Here is a 20,013-nt window from a genome sequence, read left to right on the forward strand (position 1 = left end):
TTGAGAGTTAGCACACAAGCAGATACACAATGGCCCAGGAGAGAATCTTCAAATGCTCAGGACAGACAGAGAGCCAAGGACCCTAGAACACTGTCACCCTAACAAATTAACAGGGAAAGACCTATCAGATACATAAAGACATGCAGCCTGGCTCTCACTTATCTTTAGAAAGGGTCTCATTAAGTTGATTGGGCTGACTCTGAAGTCTCTCAAGCGGCCTTGTACTTGTGTGCCTACTGCCTCAGCCTCCACATCTCTGGAACGCCACAGCACCAGCTTGAACAAGTGGATTTTGCAGAGACTGGCTTCTAACTCAGAAGCCTCCTGTCTCAATCTGGGATTACCGGATGCACCATCACACCCAGCTAGAAATGGGAATTTTCATTCACTGACATTCAGAAGAGACTACCTATAGCTAGAGACTTTGGTGTGGACCACAGAGCAACCATTGTCGCTTGACAAGGTTCCAGCATTTCCACGTTGCAGACAACACTTCTCCAGAACCTTTTTCCTTTCCTTTTTAATGATTCTCAACATTAATGCCTTTCCCTTCGGGAAATCTTGTGCAGCTTTGGTAAAGGACGGAAATGTGTACATTGGCAGTCTCTAAACTAAACTGTTTGGGGGGAAAAATCCCCACAACTGTGGAACCAGGAATCCCACTGTGCCATCCTAATTACACCAAGAACAGGAAATTTAGAGATTTACTGGACACACCTGATCCCAAGGATGAAATGCCTACAGTTCAGGTCCAGGGCCTGAGGCCATTAAGGGCAAGAGTTCAGTTAATAAGTATAGAGAGATCAGAATGGACTGGTACAGCTCAGTGCTTGTCCCTGAGGAATGAAGACTGCTCAGGAGCTGTAGTACAGCGTCTGCTCTCCAGGAGTCCTTCTCCCAAGGTCAGGCATTTGAATGTAGGCCTCCACTCCCTAGGAAGCTTGAGGAAAGTTCCGCTTGGTAAACCAGTCGCTCCCATCTCTGACAAGAGGAACTTGTGGCCCTTCCATGATCATATGACTGAACATATATTTGACTGGTGCCTACTGTCAAGATCAATGCTAGATTCCTCAAGCCCTGATCTCAAGCCACACCCCAGTTCACAGGCCCCTTTTCTCCCATTTAATTCTATGTGCAACTCTAGAGTATAAAAGGTGTATTCTTTTATCAATAAATGCTGCTGGCAGTCATCCTAATTCACCCTCAGATCGTGTCCTCCCCTCCCCACTCAGACTCCACACATCCTCTTTCGGACCTGAACCCGCGATGAACCGAGTCTCCAGCAAGACTTCTTAGAAAATAATCAGCCTTTATATTAGAGATTAAAAGGTATATAATTTCAATTCATGCACAAAGATACATTTGGATAAAGGGGAACTCTAGACAAACAATATCCAAATCACAGCTCTGTAACCCGGAATATGCCATAAGTAATGGAAAAAGATTAGTGAGATTCTATGTATGTATGTGGACGGTAATAACATCAGCAGAATAAAGACTATAACCTATGCAGACTTCCATATGCTATTCAGTTTATAAGCGGTGTGGCAGGGAACGGTTAAAGGTGGGCCCAACGGGACAGCATTTATGTAAACACGTCTGTGGTGTTTGACTGCAGAGCACATGTCATTTTTATAATCAGAAAACTATGCTGTAACTAGAAACTCTAAGGGGAGGCATAGTGACATCTGAGGTCAGGATATAAGTAAAGCATGTTGTTTAATTCTTAATTCAAAGCACTTCTTAAATAACATGGGAAAAAATGTTCAGTATTTAAATACATATTTGAGAAACTGAAAGAGACCCAACCACCCTCCTTTGGTCTCCTGACCTCAGTTCTCTGGTATGCAAGGTTTAACTTCACTGAACAAAACTCTCACATCCAGAAAAGCAACTCCAACAGGCTTCCCAGCTTGCTCAAGACTGATGTGCCAGGAATACAGCAGGTGTTTAGTAAGTGCTGGTGGGATGGTTTATGGGAGTGTAACTATGTAGCAACCTAGCAATTAACTAACAAATTTCAAAAGGTAAATATCTCTTAGCCAGGCAACTTCCAGTGGGGAACGTATTTGCTGAGTCATATGCATATATTTGCATGAAAATACACAGAGCATGATCTGGAATGTCCTTTCCCCAGCCTCTCCCCACCCGGCCTCAGTGCTGACTAACAGGATGAAAAACTGAAAATGACCCCACCAGTCACCAACAGAGAACATGCCCAGACCTTGGCTTCTTAGTTCTTCACAGAAGGAAGGCTCGAGAGGAAATGTAACATCTTGTTCTTTCAAATTCCATGGACTTCACACGGGATGTTAGCTCTTACTACTAAGGGACGGATATGAGAGACAGAATATTTACAGTATGAAGAATACAGGGAGAAAATGTATACGACAGCAAAGATGTTTACAAACACATGCTCTTGTCATCAAAGTGTTTGCTTCAGAGGCTGCTGGGTGGGAAAGAAAACTGAAACTGACCCTTCATAATCCTCTAGATTGTTCACTTTTTTAAAAAGTAACAGTACCATCCAATCCTAGTGGGCTGTCATCCCAGCTACTCTGGAGGCAGAAGCAGGAGAATGGTCAGTTCAAGTCTGGCTGCCAAGCTTGAACAATTCTGAAATTCCCTCACAAGATTCACAGCTACTGCAGTCAAAGCAGAATCAAAGGCATCTGCAAAGTGGGCAATCACAGCTCCGTTTTACCCTATAAGCTTTTTTGTTTTGGTTTGGTTTTTTTGTTTTTTCGTTTTCAAGATAGGACTTCACTGTAGCTTTGGAGCCTGTCCTGGAACTAGCTCTTGTAGACCATCTGGCCTCAAACTCACAAAGATCCTCCTGCCTCTGCCTCCCCAAGTGCTGGGATTAAAGGCGCGCCCCACCCGTGCGCCACCTGCACCGCCACCACCCAGCTACCCTGTAAGCTTTTAGCTAGGGTCTGAACGACAAATGAGACAGGGTGGGAGGGGTACACGCTTAATTTAAACACAAAGAGAGACCTGGAGCTAAGGTGCAGCCCAGAGAGCACTCAGAGTTCATCCCCAGCACAGCACCCTCCATCTGCTCCAAGGATAGACCAAAGGCCCTGACTGCTTTGGAAAAGCACTGCCCCCCTCCCTGCCTGGCCAGCAGAGCAACCACCTGGGATTTCCAGGCACTTTTTTAGTTCCATTCTGTTAGGTTTCATGCATCTGTGAAAAGCTTCAGGCAGGGCTTTAATAAGACATAAGACAGGCCCTGTAATTCCCCTGAGATTTTGAAAATCAGTGATACAGAGCTGAGTGGGCAGAGCACTCACCTGGTATTTATGAAGCCACTTTTCATTCCCAATTTGAAGGTAAGGGCCACTGATACTCCCCAATAATTCCCAGCACACAGGAAGTGGGGATAGAATATGAGAGGTTCAATATCACCATCAGCTACAGATAAAATTCAAAGCATGTTGGCTGCATGACACTCTGTCTACTATGTGTGTGTGTGTGTAGATATATATATACATATATACATACATATATATAGAGAGAGTATGTGTGTGGATATGGCTCAGGAGTTAAGAGCACAGGTTGCTCTTGCAGAAGACTTAGGTTCAACTTACAATCATCTGTAACTCCAATTCCAGAGGATCCAATGCCCTTTCTTGGCCTCTGCAGGCAGCAGACAAAGATGTGATACACTCATACACATGAACTATATCTTTGTGTGTGTGTGTGTACACATTTTATTCTGTGATACTTTGACCACACCCATGCTCCTCAGGACCTTTCCCTCTTCCTGGGACTTTTGTTCTAGAATCTTACATAGCCAGCTCTAAGATGTTGGGACAAATGTCTCTTCTTATTAAGTGGTTTATACCCACACTAGTTCCTCCTGGTTTCAGTCTCTGTGTGGTTTACCACGGTCTGGAATGGTTGGTGGCATCCCTAGCACAAACTCCATGAGGACATGGACCTGACCTATCTTCTTCACGGCTACATAGTAGATGCTTAATAAACTGAGTCGATGTTCAATTTAAAAAAAACAAGGAGGGAGGGGGAGGGAGGAGGGAGAATAGGGGAGTGGGAGGGGAATGGGAGGAGGGGAGGAAGTGTAAATTTTTGATTGGAAAAATAAAAAAATAGGGGCTGGAGAGATGGCTCAGAGGTTAAGAGCATTGCCTGCTCTTCCAAAAGTCCTGAGTTCAATTCCCAGCAACCACATGGTGGCTCACAACCATCTGTAATGGGGTCTGGTGCCCTCCTCTGGCCTGCAGGCATACACACAGACAGAATATTGTATACATAATAAATAAATAAATATTTTTTAAGAAGAAAGAAAAATAAAAAAATAGTAAAATAAAACATTCTTAATAAATAGTTAGAAAAATAAAATATAACCACCACTCCAGGGGGGAATGGGGGACAACTACCAGAGGGGTGACTGCAGAGGACAAGGGAACACACAGAAGCTCTCCGAACTTCAGCACTTCATCTATATTCCCTGTCAACAGTGTCCCTAAGCAGTCACCACCCAAGAAGTCAAGGAAACTGAAATTCCCAGAGAGTAAACTTAGAAAAAGGGCAGAGAAAAGTTCCACAAAAACTTCTTTATGACTTGAGGGTGGCAGGTTGGCAGCCCAGAACTACCCTTCCTGGTCACTTATCCCAAGAATGAGTCCAACACGCAAAGCAAGAAGACAGCGAGAGACTCTACTCGGTTGCTGTTTACTCAACCTGAGGCAGTTCACAGTGAGAGTTTAGAAAGCCAGGTGTGGTGGCATGCCTACATCCCAGCAATGGTGAGACTGAGAAGGAGCAGGGAAAGTTCCAGGACTTACTGGCTCTAAAGAAAGATCCTGAGTCTTCCCAAACCAGCAAGAATCAGGTGATGGCAAATGCCTTTAACCCCAGCACTAGGAAGGTCGGTAGATCTCTGAGTTTGAAGACAGCTTGGTCTACAGTGTGTGTTCCATGACAACCAGAGCTACATAGACCCTGTCTGGAAAAACAAAACAAAATAAAAAAACAACAAAAAGGGAGCCAGTGACCTCTGTTAAACTAGGCCTGAGCCAGCAACCTCCTTGGGAGAGGCAAGCCCAAAAGCCCTCTGGGATTGCAGAGGGACCTCCCAGAGCGCCAAATGCCCTGCAGGAATGCCAAGTAACCTCCAGGGTGACTGGCTCCAAAACAAAAAGCAACCATCTGAGTCTTGAATCCACTGGCACTTGGAAGAGTGATCACCAGAGACCTGAAACCCACTACACCAATCAGAGAAAAGAATGGGTAAGCAACACCATGAGAGCACACTCAACACCACAAAGAGCAACATGGCACCATCAAAAACTTGTGGCTCTACAACAGCAAAGCTTGAACACCCCAATAAAGATGAAGCAGAAGAAAATGACCTAAAAAATAACTTTAGGAGAATGATTGAGGTCCTTTAAAAGGAAATAAAAAATTCCCTCAAAGAAATGGAGGAAAAGACAAAAAAAAAAAAATTGGAAGAAATCAACAAATCCCTAAAAGAAAACCAAGAAAAAACAATCAAACAGATGAAAGAAACAATGCAAGATTGAAATATTGAAATAGAGACAATAAAGAAAGCACAAACCAAGGGATTTCTAGAAACGGAAAAGATGGGAAAACAATTAGGAAGCAAACATGCAAGCATAAACAGAAGACTACAAGACACGAAAGAGAGAGTCTCAGGCGCTGAAGACATGACAGAGGAAACAGACTCATTGGTCAAAGAAAACATTAAATCTAACAAAATCTTAACACAAAATATCCAGGAAATATGGAACACCAAGAAAAGAACATACCAAAGAATAATAGGAATAAAAGAAGTCCAACTCAAATATATATTCACAGAAAAAATATTCAACAGAATCATAGAAGAAAACTTTCCCAACATAAAGAAGAATATGCATATGAAGCTACAAGAAGCTTACAGAACACCAAATAGACTAAATAAAAAAAAAATTCCCTTTGGCACATAACAATCAAAACACTAAACACAAAAAATAAAGAAAGAATATTAAGAGCTGCAAAAGAAAAAGGGGTCAAGAAACATATAGAGGCAGACTTATCAGAATTTCACCTGACTTCTCAAACGAAACAATGAAAGCCAGAAGGACGTGGTCAAGCGTTATACAGACATTGAGAGACCATGAATGCCAGACAAGACTACTATACTCAGCAAAACTTTCAGTCACCATAGAAGGACAAGACATTCCATGACAGAACCAGATTTAACCAATACCTAGCCACAAACACAGCCCTATACAAAGTACTAGAAGAAAAACTCTAACCCAAGGAAGTTGGCTGCATTAACAAAAACACAGACAATAGATGATCTCACAGCATCAAATCCCAAAGAAGAAAAAAACACATACAGTACCATCATCAACCACGAAGACTAAAATAACAGGAGCTAGCAATTGCTGGTCATTAATATCCATTAATATAAATGGACTCAACTTACCTATAAAAACACACAGGCTAACAAACTGGATACAAAAACAGAATCCATCCTTCTGCTGCATACAAGAAACACATCTCAACCTCAAAGACAGACATAGTCTCAGAGTAAAGGGTTGGGAAAAAAAAATTACAATCAAATGGACCTAAGAAAGAAGTGGGTGTAGCTATCCTAATATCTAACAAAATAGACTTCAAACTAAAATCAACCAAAAGAGACAAAGAAGGACATTTCATATTAGTCACAGGGAAAATCCATCAAGAGGAAATCTCAATACTGAACATCTATGCCCCAAATACAAGGGCACCCTCATATGTAAAAGAAACACTTCTAAAGTTTAAATCGTTAAACCTCACACAGTGATCCTGGGAGACTTCACTCTCACCAGTGGACAGGTCAATCAGACAGAAAATTAACAGAGAAATAAGGGAACTAACAGATGTTATGAATCAAATGGACTTAACACAACAGACATCTATAGAACATTCCATCCAAACAGAAAAGAATATACCTTCTTCTCAGCATCTCATGGAACCTTCTCAAAAATTGACCACATACTAGGTAACAAAGCAAACCTCAGCAGATACAAAAAAATTGAAATAACACCATGTATCTTACCGGATAACCGTGGCTTAAAATTAAAATTCAACAGAAACACTAATTTCAGAAAGGCACATACACAAGGTAATTAAACAATGCTAAACTGATTCACCAATGGGTCAAAGGCAAAATAAAGAAATTAAAAACTTCCTAAAATTCAATGAAAATGACCACACAACATACCCAAATTTATAGAACACAATAAAAGCAGTGTTAAGAAGAAAGTTCATGCCGGGCGGTGGTGGTGCACGCCTTTAATCCCAGCACTCGGGAGGCAGAGGCAGGCGGATCTCTGTGAGTTCGAGACCAGCCTGTCTACAGAGCTAGTTCCAGGACAGGAACCAAAGCCACAGAGAAACCCTGTCTCGAAAAACCAAAAAAAAAAAAAAAAAAAGAAGAAGAAGAAGAAGAAGAAGAAGAAGAAGAAGAAGAAGAAGAAGAAGAAGAAGAAGAAGAAGAAGAAGAAGAAAGTTCATAGCACTAAATGCCTACAAAGATGCTGGGAAAACTCCACCCCAGTGAGTTAACAGAAGAAAAAGAAAACTCACCCAGGAGGACTAGATGGCAGAAAATAAGCAAGTTAAGAGCTGAAATCAACAAAATAGAAACAAAGAAAACAATACAAAGAATCAATGAGACAAAGAGTTGGTTCTTCAAGAGAAAAAAATGAATAGACAAACTTTTATGCAAACTAACCAAAAGGCAGAGAGAGAATACCCAAATTAACAAAATAAGGAATGAAAAGGGGGACATAACAACAGACATGGAGGAAATACAGAGAATCATCAGGTCATACTTTGAAAACCTGTACTCCATAAAATTGGAAAACTTAAAGGAAATGAACAATTTTCTGGATAAATATCACTTTCCAAATTTAAATCAAAACCAGATGAACAAATTAAATAGACCGATAACTGCTAAAGAAATAGAAACAGGCCGGGCGGTGGTGGCGCACGCCTTTAATCCCAGCACTTGGGAGGCAGAGGCAGGTGGATCTCTGTGAGTTCGAGACCAGCCTGGTCTACAAGAGCTAGTTCCAGGACAGGCTCCAAAACCACAGAGAAACCCTGTCTCGAAAAACCAAAAAAAAAAAAAAAAAAAAGAAAAAAAAAAAAGAAATAGAAACAGTCATCAAAAGTCTCCCACCAAAATAACCCCAGGATCAGGCAGCTTCAGCACAGAATTCTACAAGATTTGCAAAGAACTAATACTAATACCTATACTCCTCAAATTGTTCCACACAACAGAAACAGAAGAAACATTACCAAACTCTTTATGAAGCTACAGTTACCTTAATACCCAAACCACACAAAGACATTACTAAAAAAGAGAATTACAAACCAATCTCACTCATGAACATTGATGCAAAAATACTAAATAAAATACTGGCAAGCCGAATCCAAGAACACATCAGAAAAATCATCCAACATGACCAAATAGGCTTCATCACAGAGATGGAGGGGTGGTTCAACATATGAAAATCTGTCAATGTAATCCACCATATATATAAACTGAAAAAAAATGATCATCTCATTAGATGCTGAAAAAGCCTTCAACAAAATACAACACCCCTTCATGATAAAGGTCTTGGTGAGAGCAAGGATACAAGGAACATACCTAAACATAATAAAGGCAATATACAGCAAGCCAACAGCCATCATAAAACTAAATGGAGAGAAACTCCCAGCAATCCCACTGAAATCAGGAACAAGACAAGGTTGCCCACTCTCCCTATATCTATTTAATATAGTACTTGAGGTCTCAGCTAGGAGTAATAAGACACCAAAAGGAAATCAACAGGATACAAACCAAAAAAGAAGTCAAACTCTCACTATTTGCTGATGATATGACTTTACATAAGCAACCTCAAAACTTCTACCAAGGAACTCCTAAAATTCATAAACACCTTTAGTAATATAACAGGATACAAGATTAACTCAAAAAAACAGTAGCCCTCCTGTACACAGATGATAAATGGCTGAGAAGAAATCAGAGAAACATCGCCCTTCACCACAGCCACAAATAGCAGAAAATATCTCGGAGTAACTCTAACCAAACAAGTGGAAGACCTGTATGACAGAAACTTTAAATCTTTGAAGAAATTGAAGAAGACACCAGAAAATGGAAAGATCCCCCATGCTCTTGGGTGGGTAGAATTAACATAGGAAAAATAGAAATCTTACCAAAAGCAATCTACAGATTCAATGCAATGCCCATCAAAATCCCAGCAAATTTTTTTACAGACCTCAAGAGAACAATACTCAACTTCACATGGAAAAGCAAAAAACCCAGGATAGCCAAAAACAATCTTGTACAATAAAGAAATTTCTGGAGGCACCACAATCCCTGACTTCAAACTCTACTACAGAGCTAAGTATTGGAAACAGTTTGGTATTGGCATAAACAGACAGGAGATCTAATGGAATCAAATCAAAGGCCCGGATATTAATCCACACACCTATAAACACCTGATTTTTTTTCAAAGAACCTAAAAATAGAATATAGAAAAATAAAAGCACCTTCAACAAACGGTGCTGGCATAATGGATGTCAAAGAACAAAAATAGACCCATATCTATCACCATGCATCAAAGACCTCAACATAAAACCAACCACACTGAACCTCACGGAAGAGAAAGTGGGAAGTACACTTGAACGCACTAGCACAGGAGACCACTTCCTAAACAGAACCCCAGTAGCACAGACACTGAGAGAAACAGTTAAATGGAACTTCCTGAAACTGAGACGCTTCTGTAAAGCACGACAGCCTACAGAACAGGAGAGGGCTGATCTCCAAAATGTACAAAGACTTAAGAAATTGGTCATCAAAAGAACAAATAATTCAATTTTTTTTTTATTTGGTTTTTCGAGGCAGGGTTTCTCTGTGGCTTTGGAGCCTGTCCTGGAACTAGCTCTTGTAGACCAGGCTGGCCTCGAACTCACAGAGATCTGCCTGCCTCTGCCTCCCGAGTGCTGGGATTAAAGGCGTGCGCCACCATCGCCCGGCATAATTCAATTTTTAAAAAAAAATGGGGTACAGACCTAAACAGAGAACTCTCAACAGAGGAATCTAAAATGGCTGAAAGACATTTAAGGAAATGCTCGACATCCTTAGCCATCAGAGAAATGCAAATCAAAACAACTCTGAGATTCCATCTTACACCTGTCAGGATGGCCAAGATCAAAAACACTGATGACAACTTATGCTGGAGAGGATGTGGGGTAAAGGGAACACTTCTGCATTGCTGGTGAGAATGCAAACTGGTACAGCTGCTTTGATATCAGTATGATGGTTTCTAAGAAACTTAGGAAACAATTTACCTCAAGACCCAGCAATACCACTTTTGGGTATTTACCCAAAGGCTCCTCAATAGTACCACAAGGACATGTGCTCAACTATGTTCATAGCAGCTTTGTTTGTCATAGGCAGAACCTGGAAACAACCTAGATGCCTCTCAACTGAAGAATGGATAAGGAAAATGTGGAACATTCACACAATGGAGTACTACACTATGGAAAAAAATAGTGACATCTTGAAATTTGCAGGCAAATGGATGGAGCTAGAAAACATCATATTGAGTGAGGTAACCCAGACCCAGAAAGACAAATAAAAAATGTACTCACTCATAGGTGGCTTTCAAACATAAAACAAAGAAAAACCAGCCTACAATTTACAACCCCAGAGAACCTAGACAACAAAGAAAAACCTAAGAGACATAAATACACATGGGAAGTAGAAAAAGACAAGATCTCCTGAGTAAACTGGGAGCATGGAGTCATGGGAGAGGAAGAGGAAGGGAGTGGAGAAAAATATATAGCTCAATAAAAATAATTTTTATAAAAGGCTTACAAGGAAAAGAAACAACAACAACAAAAAACAAAACCCAAACTAGGAAGGCTTAGACTTGGTCTTCACGTGGGGAGGTGGGGGGTGGGGTGAGATTCTGTGTGAGGGTTGTTGCTCCCATGCTAACAAATCAGGACCAAGATAGAAGATTACAGGCGCATGGGTCAAATACCTCCTGGTACATCAGACTGATTGGAACCCGTAGCTCACAACCCTCCTCGCTGCTCTCGCTAGCCCTATACTCTTCCTTTGTATAGGACTTGCTATGGGCCCAGTATAATAAACTGCTTTTTAAAAATTGTAAGGCAGCCGGGCAGTGGTGGCGCACGCCTTTAATCCCAGCACTCGGGAGGCAGAGGCAGGCGGATCTCTGTGAGTTCGAGGCCAGCCTGGTCTACAAGACCAGGACAGGCACCAAAGCTACAGAGAAACCCTATCTCGAAAAACCAAAAACAATAAAAAAATAAATTGTAAGGCAAAGACTGACTTGATTAAGTTACTTATCCTCAGGACCCAATAATTTACCCTTTAGCCAAAACCAAGGGTTTGGAAGTCACTAAAAGAAATGGGTGAACAAAGTGACAAAGGGAACACCATCTTGTCCTGGCTCTATTTTTGTGTCTGTTTAGACACGTCTCAATACTCTAACCCACTCCTATCCCAAACATCCATGTCAGTCTTGGCAACACATTTTGGATTTTCCATGACTCTCTTTGTAGTATTAATGTATTATGCTAAATAAATAATGTTTGTACAAGGTAAGCCTAAACTAAAATAACTGAAAAAGGTATAGTCAATTGTCATGTCGTATCTGATAGATATACTATGTTCTGCCAAAACAAATGTTGCAAAGTTACTCTGACCCCCATCTAAGATTGAAGTAATTAAAGTCTGTGTGATCTTTTGCCTTTAAACCCACTGTTTAAACCCTGAGTTTCTGTATCAAGAGTCTTTCTGAGGAATTAGACTGACCTTGGTTGTTGGTCAAGAATAAAGGGTTCTTTATACAAGAAAGAAAAGAAGAGAAAGAAATAAAAAAGAAAAAAGGGAAAAAAGTCAAGTAGTCAATCCTTTCGGGGGAAGGAAGGCTGTGGAGCTGAATAAGTGGATCCTGTGTACCCTCAGCTGAGTGCAATGGCATGCATCTGTAATTCCAGGGTGAGAAGGCAGAGACAGAAATTAGTAGGAGGCCTCTGGTCACTCAGGTTAACTAAATGGGTAAGCTCCAGGTTCAGTGAGACCCCCCTCATTTCAAAATAAAACTGGTACCCACCTCTGCCCTCCACACATGAACAATAAAATAAAACTGGTACCCACCTCTGCCCTCCACACATGAACAATAAAGAATGAACAGCTAAGCATGGTAAAGCACCCTTTGAGCTTAGCACTCAAGTGGCAAAGGCTCTGAGTTTGAGGTGAGAGCTACACAGTGAGACCTCTTTAAATAAAAGAAGGGGTGGATAAAGGGATAGGGCCTCATAGCCACTCTCTATGTTTCACTGGTGACACCCCAAAACACCAATGGGAAGTCTTGGTGAAGGACAGAAACAGACCAGGCTGCTCCGAGTTCCTTCTCTGGCTAACTGGAGTTAATCCCTTTCCCTCTCTTTAAGCTCCAGGGCAGCTCCACAGTAATTATCCAATAAACTGCACGCACAGCCTAAAAACACAGGAACTCCAGATGAGGGTGGACTTCTAGCCTCAAGTTAGTCCTCCATCTTCCTCCACATCAGTGACCCCCAAGGGACATGTGGCTCTTACTGTCTGAAGACATTTTTGGTTGTTGTAACAAGGGTAGGTATGTCTGGCGATCTGTAGGCAGAGGCCAGGGCGTGTCAAATACCTTGAAATACCCAGGGGGGCCTACACCACAAAGAACAATTTGGTCCAACTGTGAACAGGACTGGGGTGGAGAAAGAAGGCCCTACTCTCCACACCTTGACTCTCCCATAAATACACTGTCTTACCACAATATGGTGTCCTTAATCAACTAACCTCGAGAAAAAGACAGACACACAACCCTACCAGGGCAGACAATATCCCCAATTTCTTGTCAAGCTAGGAGAAACTTGCTCCAGAACGTCTGAGCTCTCCTTTGGGACCCCAACTCATTTAATAAAAGTGCAGGCAAGTTTTTACAAGCTGGTGCTTTTACTGACCATTAAGATCTGGTCATAAAATCCAGTCCTTTCCCTACTTGGAAAACGTAGAGCCTACTGGAGTATCAGATACCTGTTTCAGAATCCTAGGGTACCCAGGAAAGCAACCCTCAGCCCACCCACTCCTGCTAAAGGCAAATACACCTGGGACTGAGACAGGGCCTTCAAGTCAGTCTAGTCAACTGAGGGTGAAGTACAGCTGAGCAACTGAACACTCGCCTAGATAGTCAAGACCTGGACCCATTCCCCAAAAACACACACACAAAGCATTAAGGAAAGAACTGGAGAAATGATTCAGGAGTTAAAAGCCTGTACGGCTTTTACCAAGGATCTAAGTCCAGTTCCCAGGACCTGCATCAGGCAGCTTACAATTGCCTATAACTCCAACTCCAGGGCATCCATGTTCTGGCTTCCTCAAGCCCACACACACATGACCATGCACACACACACACACACACACACAGAGGTGGGGAGGGCAGAGACAGAGAGTTAGAGAGAGACAGAGACACAGAGATACAGAGAAATTTAAAAATAATAAGCATGGTGGAACACATCTTTAATCTCAGTATTCTGCCCCCCAAAATATTATCTATCCACCTATCTATCTATCTCCGTGTGTGTGTGTGTGTGTGTATGTGTGTGTGTGTAATTAAAAAAAAAAAAAAAAAAAGGTCAGGCAGTTGTAGTACACACCTTTAATCCTAGCACTTGGAAGGCAAAGGCAGGAAGATCTCTGAGCTCTAGGCCAGCCTGCAGAATGAGTTTCAGGACAGATGGGCTACAGAGAAACCCTGTCTTGAAAAACCAAAAAATTAATTAATTAATTAATCTCAATATTCTGGAGGCAAAGGCAGGCCAATCTCTGTTTGAGACCAGCCTGGTCTACAGAGTGAGTTGCAGGTCAGTCAGAATTAGGTAGTAAGGCCATCTTTTGATGGTGATGTTGTTACTCACGTTGATGAAGATGATGAATCTTTTTAAAAATCTAAAGACCAGGCACACATCTTCTAATCGTAGCACTTGGGAGGCTGAAGCAAGAGCACCAAGCAAGTCTATACTATACAGTAAAATCCAAGTCAAACTGTCCCAGCCAGATCTTGTCTCAAACAAACAAAACAAAATAACCTACTGAGTCCGGTAAGTCCCAGTTCAGCCACCTTAAGATTGGGCTATGAAGCAATAGATGCCAATTCAAATACTAACAGGCAGATGCCACAGGGACTCCATCCAGGAAGAATGCCAACCAGGTATGAGAAAGAACAAGCAAAGACAATGGACACTTGGCCTCCAAGAGAGCAGAAGTAAGGAGGAATGGGTTCTATAGGTCTATTTTCCAGGAGTCACTACGGTGAGGCCCAGTGCTGTCCAATATTATTTAAGAGAAGCCAGAAACTCAAGTGTTTGTGTAAAATCCTCCAGTAAAATCCTCATACCAGAGATGACAGCAGTTCATATAATTAAAATAAAGCCAAAAACCACAACTGGTGAATGGCACCCGCCTGTAATCCCAGCACTTGGGAGGCTAAAGCAAGAGAATCAGGAGTTCACGGTCATCCTCAGCTTCATAGCAAGTTTGAGGCCAGCCTGGGCTATAAAAGTACAATAAAAAATAAAATATTTAAAGACTAAGGAAATAAATAAAGCCAAGCCAGCCTAGAGGTAGACTAGATCTAAAACCCAATTCAGAACACATCTCTCAGACATCCACACTAAAACACCGAAACCAGGCCTACTGGCACTAGCCTGTAATCCCAGAATTCAAGAAGCTAAGGCAAGAAGACAGTAAATTCCAGGCTAGTCTGAGATACAAAGCAAGATTCTGTCTCAAAACAAAACCACAAAAAGCCAGGCATGGTGGCATAAACCTTCAATCCCAACACTTAGAAGGTAGAGACCAACCTGATCTACACATCAAGTTCCAGACCATCATTATACAGATCTTGTCTGTAAATAAATGAATACATTTTACTTAGTTTTATTTATTTGTTCAAATGTTGATTGAGCCTACTGGATGTGAGGCCCCAGGACTAGGGGAAAACAGATGAACATGATCTCACTGGACTATTGCAAAACCAAATATAGAAAACACAGAATAGCATTTTATCCTGAATGTCTCAGAGAGAAGCTTCAAGGAAGTTTGAAAGCTATTCTAGGGTTTTAGGTCATTTACTCATGTAACAAGTAATTACTGCGCACCAGACAGTCTTAGATACTAAGATTAGAGTCACATGCACAACAAAGAAGTAAACTCATGTACGTATGAGAAAAATGAAGCGCTATGAGATGGGAGCAGAAATTGGATGTACATGAAGTGCAGGGGTCAGGGAAAAGATGCCTGGGAGTCCCTGTGACTGGAGAGAAGAGAGGGCAGAGAGGGAACAGGGCTAGATGCTCCACAGCTGGTTAAACAGGATGACGGGGGAGTCACTGAAGGGTGCTAAGCAGAAGGAAGGCAGGGTCTGGTCTTGGTGTCTCAGTCGGTCTCTCTCTCTCTCTCTCTACTGGGGAGCAGAGGAAAGGCAGGGTCTGTTCTCTGTCTCTGTTATTCCCTTTTGTTTTTTTTTAAGACAGGGTTTTTCTGTGTAACATCCTGGCTGTCCTGGAGCTCGCTTTGTAGACCAGGCTGGCCTCAAACTCAACAAAGTTCTGCCTGCCTCTGTCTTCCAAGTACTGGGTCTGGTGTCTCTTAATAGGATTTCTCTGGGCTGGAATTGGAGTTCTGTGAGGAAGAGCTTGCCTAACAGCTGTCAGGCCCTGGACTCTAATCCCAGAATTACAAAAGAATAAAAATCAAAAACACATTCTCTGGTTGCTGGGCTGATACTAGAACGCAGGGATCAGATCAAGGAAGAACAGAGAGAAGAGTGACAGGAAGCTGGGTGTGTGGTACAGGACTGTTATTCCAGTTACTGGGGAAGCTGAGGCAGGAAGATCCCAAGTTCAGGACCCACGTGGGCTACAGAGTTGAAGGACAGCCTGGATAGCTTAGTGAGATTCTTGTCTCAAAATAAAAAGTAAAAAGAGGGCTGGGGGTGCCAGCAGCTCAGTTTATTAAGACCTTAGGTTCAGACCCCAGCCCTACATAAACAAATAGTGTTCAAAAGCAATAAAAAGCCTGGCAGTGGTGGTACACACCTTTAATCCTAGCACTTGGGGGGCAGAGGTGGATTTCTGTGAGTTCCAGGCCAGCCTGGTCTACAAAGCAAGTTCCAGAACAACCAAGACTGCTACAGAAAAACCCTGTCTCGAAAAACCAAAAAAAACAAACAAACAGTATCGGCTCAGTAGATGGCATCTCAGGCCCCAGAGGCAGCCCTGACTAGTTTGGATACATTCTGCAAGAGCAGACAGATACACAGCAGGAGGGAACAAGAACCAAGGACACCACAGGTTTTGGCCCCAAGAGAAAGTTCCGAAGACAGAGCACCAAAGGTACCCCAGCTCCTCCCAGGATACAGCCATATAGGGATATTCTTGAGTGTCGCTCCTCCTACCCCACCAGAGGTTTCTGTGGACACCCTCCAAACAGAAGAGGCTGTCACCCACCACCATGTTCTCAAGGTGAAGCACCTCCAACACACACACACTGAAATACACACATTCCCCAGACCCTGGTTTCAACCAGAGGCAGCTGCACTGAACACACACACATACACACCCCAGACCCTGGCCAGAGGCAGCTGCACCACACACACACACACACACACACACACACACACACACACACACACACACACCCGGCACAGAAGTAAGAGAAGTAAGCCACTGCCTGCTCTCAACTCCAATTTTCCACTTGGCTGAGTTTCTCTTTTCGAATCCCAGACCTTTGACTGCGGGAAGGTGGTAAATTCCCTGCAGCAGCCCCTCCAGGAGCAAGACTCTAAGAGAGTCCCTAAGGGTGGAACCTTGACTTCTCTAAGAATGGTGTTGGTTCTAAAAAGATCCAAGTATGAGTGGCAAATAGACTGTAGCCCACTTTCACCAAGGCAAGAGAATATGAGTCCCAGAGAATGACCAGGAAATAAAAGTACAAAGTGCAGCAAGTCTCTCTGTGAGCCTCTATGAGCCCTGCTTAGTTGACTCTGCGGCCATGTTCTGGTGTCCTCAATGCCTCTAGCTTCAACACTCCTTCTCTCCCTCTTCCACGGGGTTCCCCAAGCTCCACCTAAATATAGGCCTCTGCATCTGCTCCCATCTAAAGGGAAACAGAGTAGTGGATCTGGGGGCAAGGGAGATGAGAGGGAGGAGGGAAAACCGCTGTGGGGTTGTAATATGTGACAGAATTTTAAAATATATATGAAATGTAGTACAAGCTAGACCACTCATACTGATGAACCCATGGCCAGAGCACAGGCTAGACCTCTCACATCGATAAACCCATGGCCAAAGCACAGGCTAGACCACTCATACCACAGCCCTAGAAGACTGGGAAGCTTTTCCCATACCCCTATCCTACAGATAAACTGAGGCACAGTCAGCAGTGAAATAGCTTACTCCAGATGATAAAGTCTAGCAGGGGATGCTAACACAGTGAGAGTCTGTATGAGGCCTTGGATCCGACAGCAGGGCTGGTGAGCTCAGGTGCCTGCCAACATGAGGTTAGCCTGCGCTGACTGCAACACTTAGCTACCTGCTTCAGTTTGCTGTCTAGCCCCAGCTGCCCTAAAACTCTTAATTCTTCTGCCTCAGCTTTCCAAGTACTGAGATTGCAGATATGTGCCTCCAGACCAGGCTAACCGACCCACTCTGTATTGTATTTTAATTCTCTACCTACACAGAAGCTCTCGCTTGCCAACTGCCCTCTCACCCATTCTGGTTCCAGGACTCCAGAAACAGGTGCATTCAGCAAGCCTAGACCAGAGGGAGGAGGGGCATAGGAAGTCTATAAGATGAAAACTGAGGGAGGATGGGAACCTGCCTAAGGTGAAGACCAGTCACCATTACTGCCAAGCACAGTTCATTTATCTTAATTTTCTGTGGTAAAAAGTTCCTAAAAAGAAAGAACACAAAACTGGTAGAGAATCTAATGACTAGTCAACCTATTTTCAGCCACTACAACAGAAGAAAATAAACCAGGAAATATACCAGAATTCATGTGCCCCTGAGCCAGATCCCACCGGGTCCTTGCAGAATAATTCTGTTATCTCCACACATGGCTCAAGGGTAAATAAAGCACATACAGGTGTTTCTGTGGCAAACAGGCACCAATCTCTTGCAGACACCTGAATGTTAATCACTAGCACTGTTCTCAGCCCTAGGGAAACCTCCAGTCTCATGGCTTTAAAATGGGAGTCATATCCAAGCGCGGTTTCTCAACCAAAAATAGCACCCTTCCTCACCCAAAAGAATAAAGTCTGCCAGTGGGCCTTCATAGGCCCTCACTCCTATCAGGAAGGGAACTCAAAACAGTACAAGAAAGTACTTGTGGGCGCTAATCAGAGACTAAGAAACGGGTTTCTGTCAAACAGAAAAAAGAAAATCATTGTGGCCAGGCTCTCCTATTGTATTTACTAGATAATCAGAATAGCCCGATTCAGGATTGTTCTGGAACAATGGGCAAATCGCATTACAGGGACACGAAATCCACAAACACCGGGGATTAGAGCAGTCAGGGAACCCAGCCTAGAATCATTTCAGAAGAAAGCTATCTGGAAAGGGCCTGAAGTTCCAGAACATACCCACGGCCCAGCCTCAGCGCCTCACAGGGTGGAAGGCACTCCCCTGAGTACCAGGGTCCCGGGCATCTTACACTGCACCCCAAACCCGCAAAGAGGGGCAGAAGGGAACTCCTATCCTTCTGTTTCCTTAAACCTTTCCGGTAGCATTTAGGCAGAAAAGAAGGAAACGATGAGAAAAATATGATACCAGAGTAACAGGGAGGTAATACAAACGGTGGGAGGATTCCCAACACAAGAGGTAGGAAGTCCCTTTTTAGAGCTTCTGCCCGGTGTTCAGAGATGGGGTATGTGCTGTGAATGGGGATCCTACCCCCACAAAGGACGGCAAATCCCCTACTTTGCTGCCTCCAGACCAGGCGTCCCCACCGGAGGGCCGAACCCCAAAAGCCACGAAGCCCCTCCCCGCCCACGCCCAGCTCTCCCGGAACCGGGTCCCCAGAGTCTGACCGTGGCCACTGCGCTCGGGCCCGAGTGGCGGGTTCCCGCGTCTGCAGAGCGGGGCTCGGACTGGGGAGCGGCTGGGCCCGCGCGTCCCAGCGTCCCCCGCGTCCCCGGGACCTTTCCGGCCACCCTTTGCCCCCCACCCCCGCGGCCCACCACCTACCCAAAGCGGGTCGGAGCCATCAGCGCTGCAGAAGCTGCGCAGCGCCATGCGGGCGGCCGGCAGAGCGAGGAGCCGCAGCGCCGCGCGGTTGGCTCGCGTCACCGGGATGCAGCCCCGCCCCGCCCCGCCCCGCGCGTGGGAGCAAGTAAGGCCACTCGGTTCCCCGTAATGGGCCTGCAGGCCTCGTCTGCAGCTCCCACCCCCTGCCGGTTCCGAACGTCGGCACTGCCGCGTGGAACCCCGCGCTGGGTCCTCCACATCCTTGCTTCCTCCCAGGCGATCCTAACTGTACAGCCTTTCCCCTACTGCGGCATTTGGGGCTTGTTCCTTCAGAGTCAACTGGCAGGGTAGGGATGTGAACTCACAAGAAAGGAAAGGGAACAGATGGGGAAACTGAGGCTCACAGAGGTGGGGAAACTTGTTCAGGGCCTCTGAACGAGTAGAAGTGGAGGTCGTTCGAATCCGGAGCCTTATGATTGCATCCTAAACACTGAGCTCACCATCCTAAACTCTTGTTTGCCACCCCTCCTCCCATAGTCTGCAAAGCACCCTGGGAATTCTCCCACTCTGAGTGCAGCCAGGAAATAAGTCCTTTCACGTTGTTTCTTGGTGTAGGGATTTGGGGGATTTGGAGACAGGGTCTTTTTTATATAATTAAGTCTGGCCTCTAAC

The 20,013-nt window shown here is 43.9% G+C and overlaps 1 protein-coding gene across 2 annotated transcripts in view; it reads right to left on the reverse strand.

The window, feature by feature from the left end:
* Abcc1 (ATP binding cassette subfamily C member 1) overlaps window positions 1–19,396 on the reverse strand; it is a 167,264-nt gene extending 147,868 nt beyond the window's left edge. For both annotated transcript variants that reach the window (XM_057774073.1, XM_057774072.1), the window contains exon 1: window positions 19,342–19,396. In XM_057774073.1, coding sequence (XP_057630056.1) covers window positions 19,342–19,389 — 48 coding nt within the window. In that variant the 5' untranslated portion in view covers window positions 19,390–19,396. The remainder of the gene's footprint in view (window positions 1–19,341) is intronic.
* Window positions 19,397–20,013: the final 617 nt, after the last annotated feature.

Source organism: Chionomys nivalis, chromosome 7, assembly GCF_950005125.1.
Source record: "Chionomys nivalis chromosome 7, mChiNiv1.1, whole genome shotgun sequence".
Lineage (NCBI taxonomy): Eukaryota > Metazoa > Chordata > Mammalia > Rodentia > Cricetidae > Chionomys > Chionomys nivalis.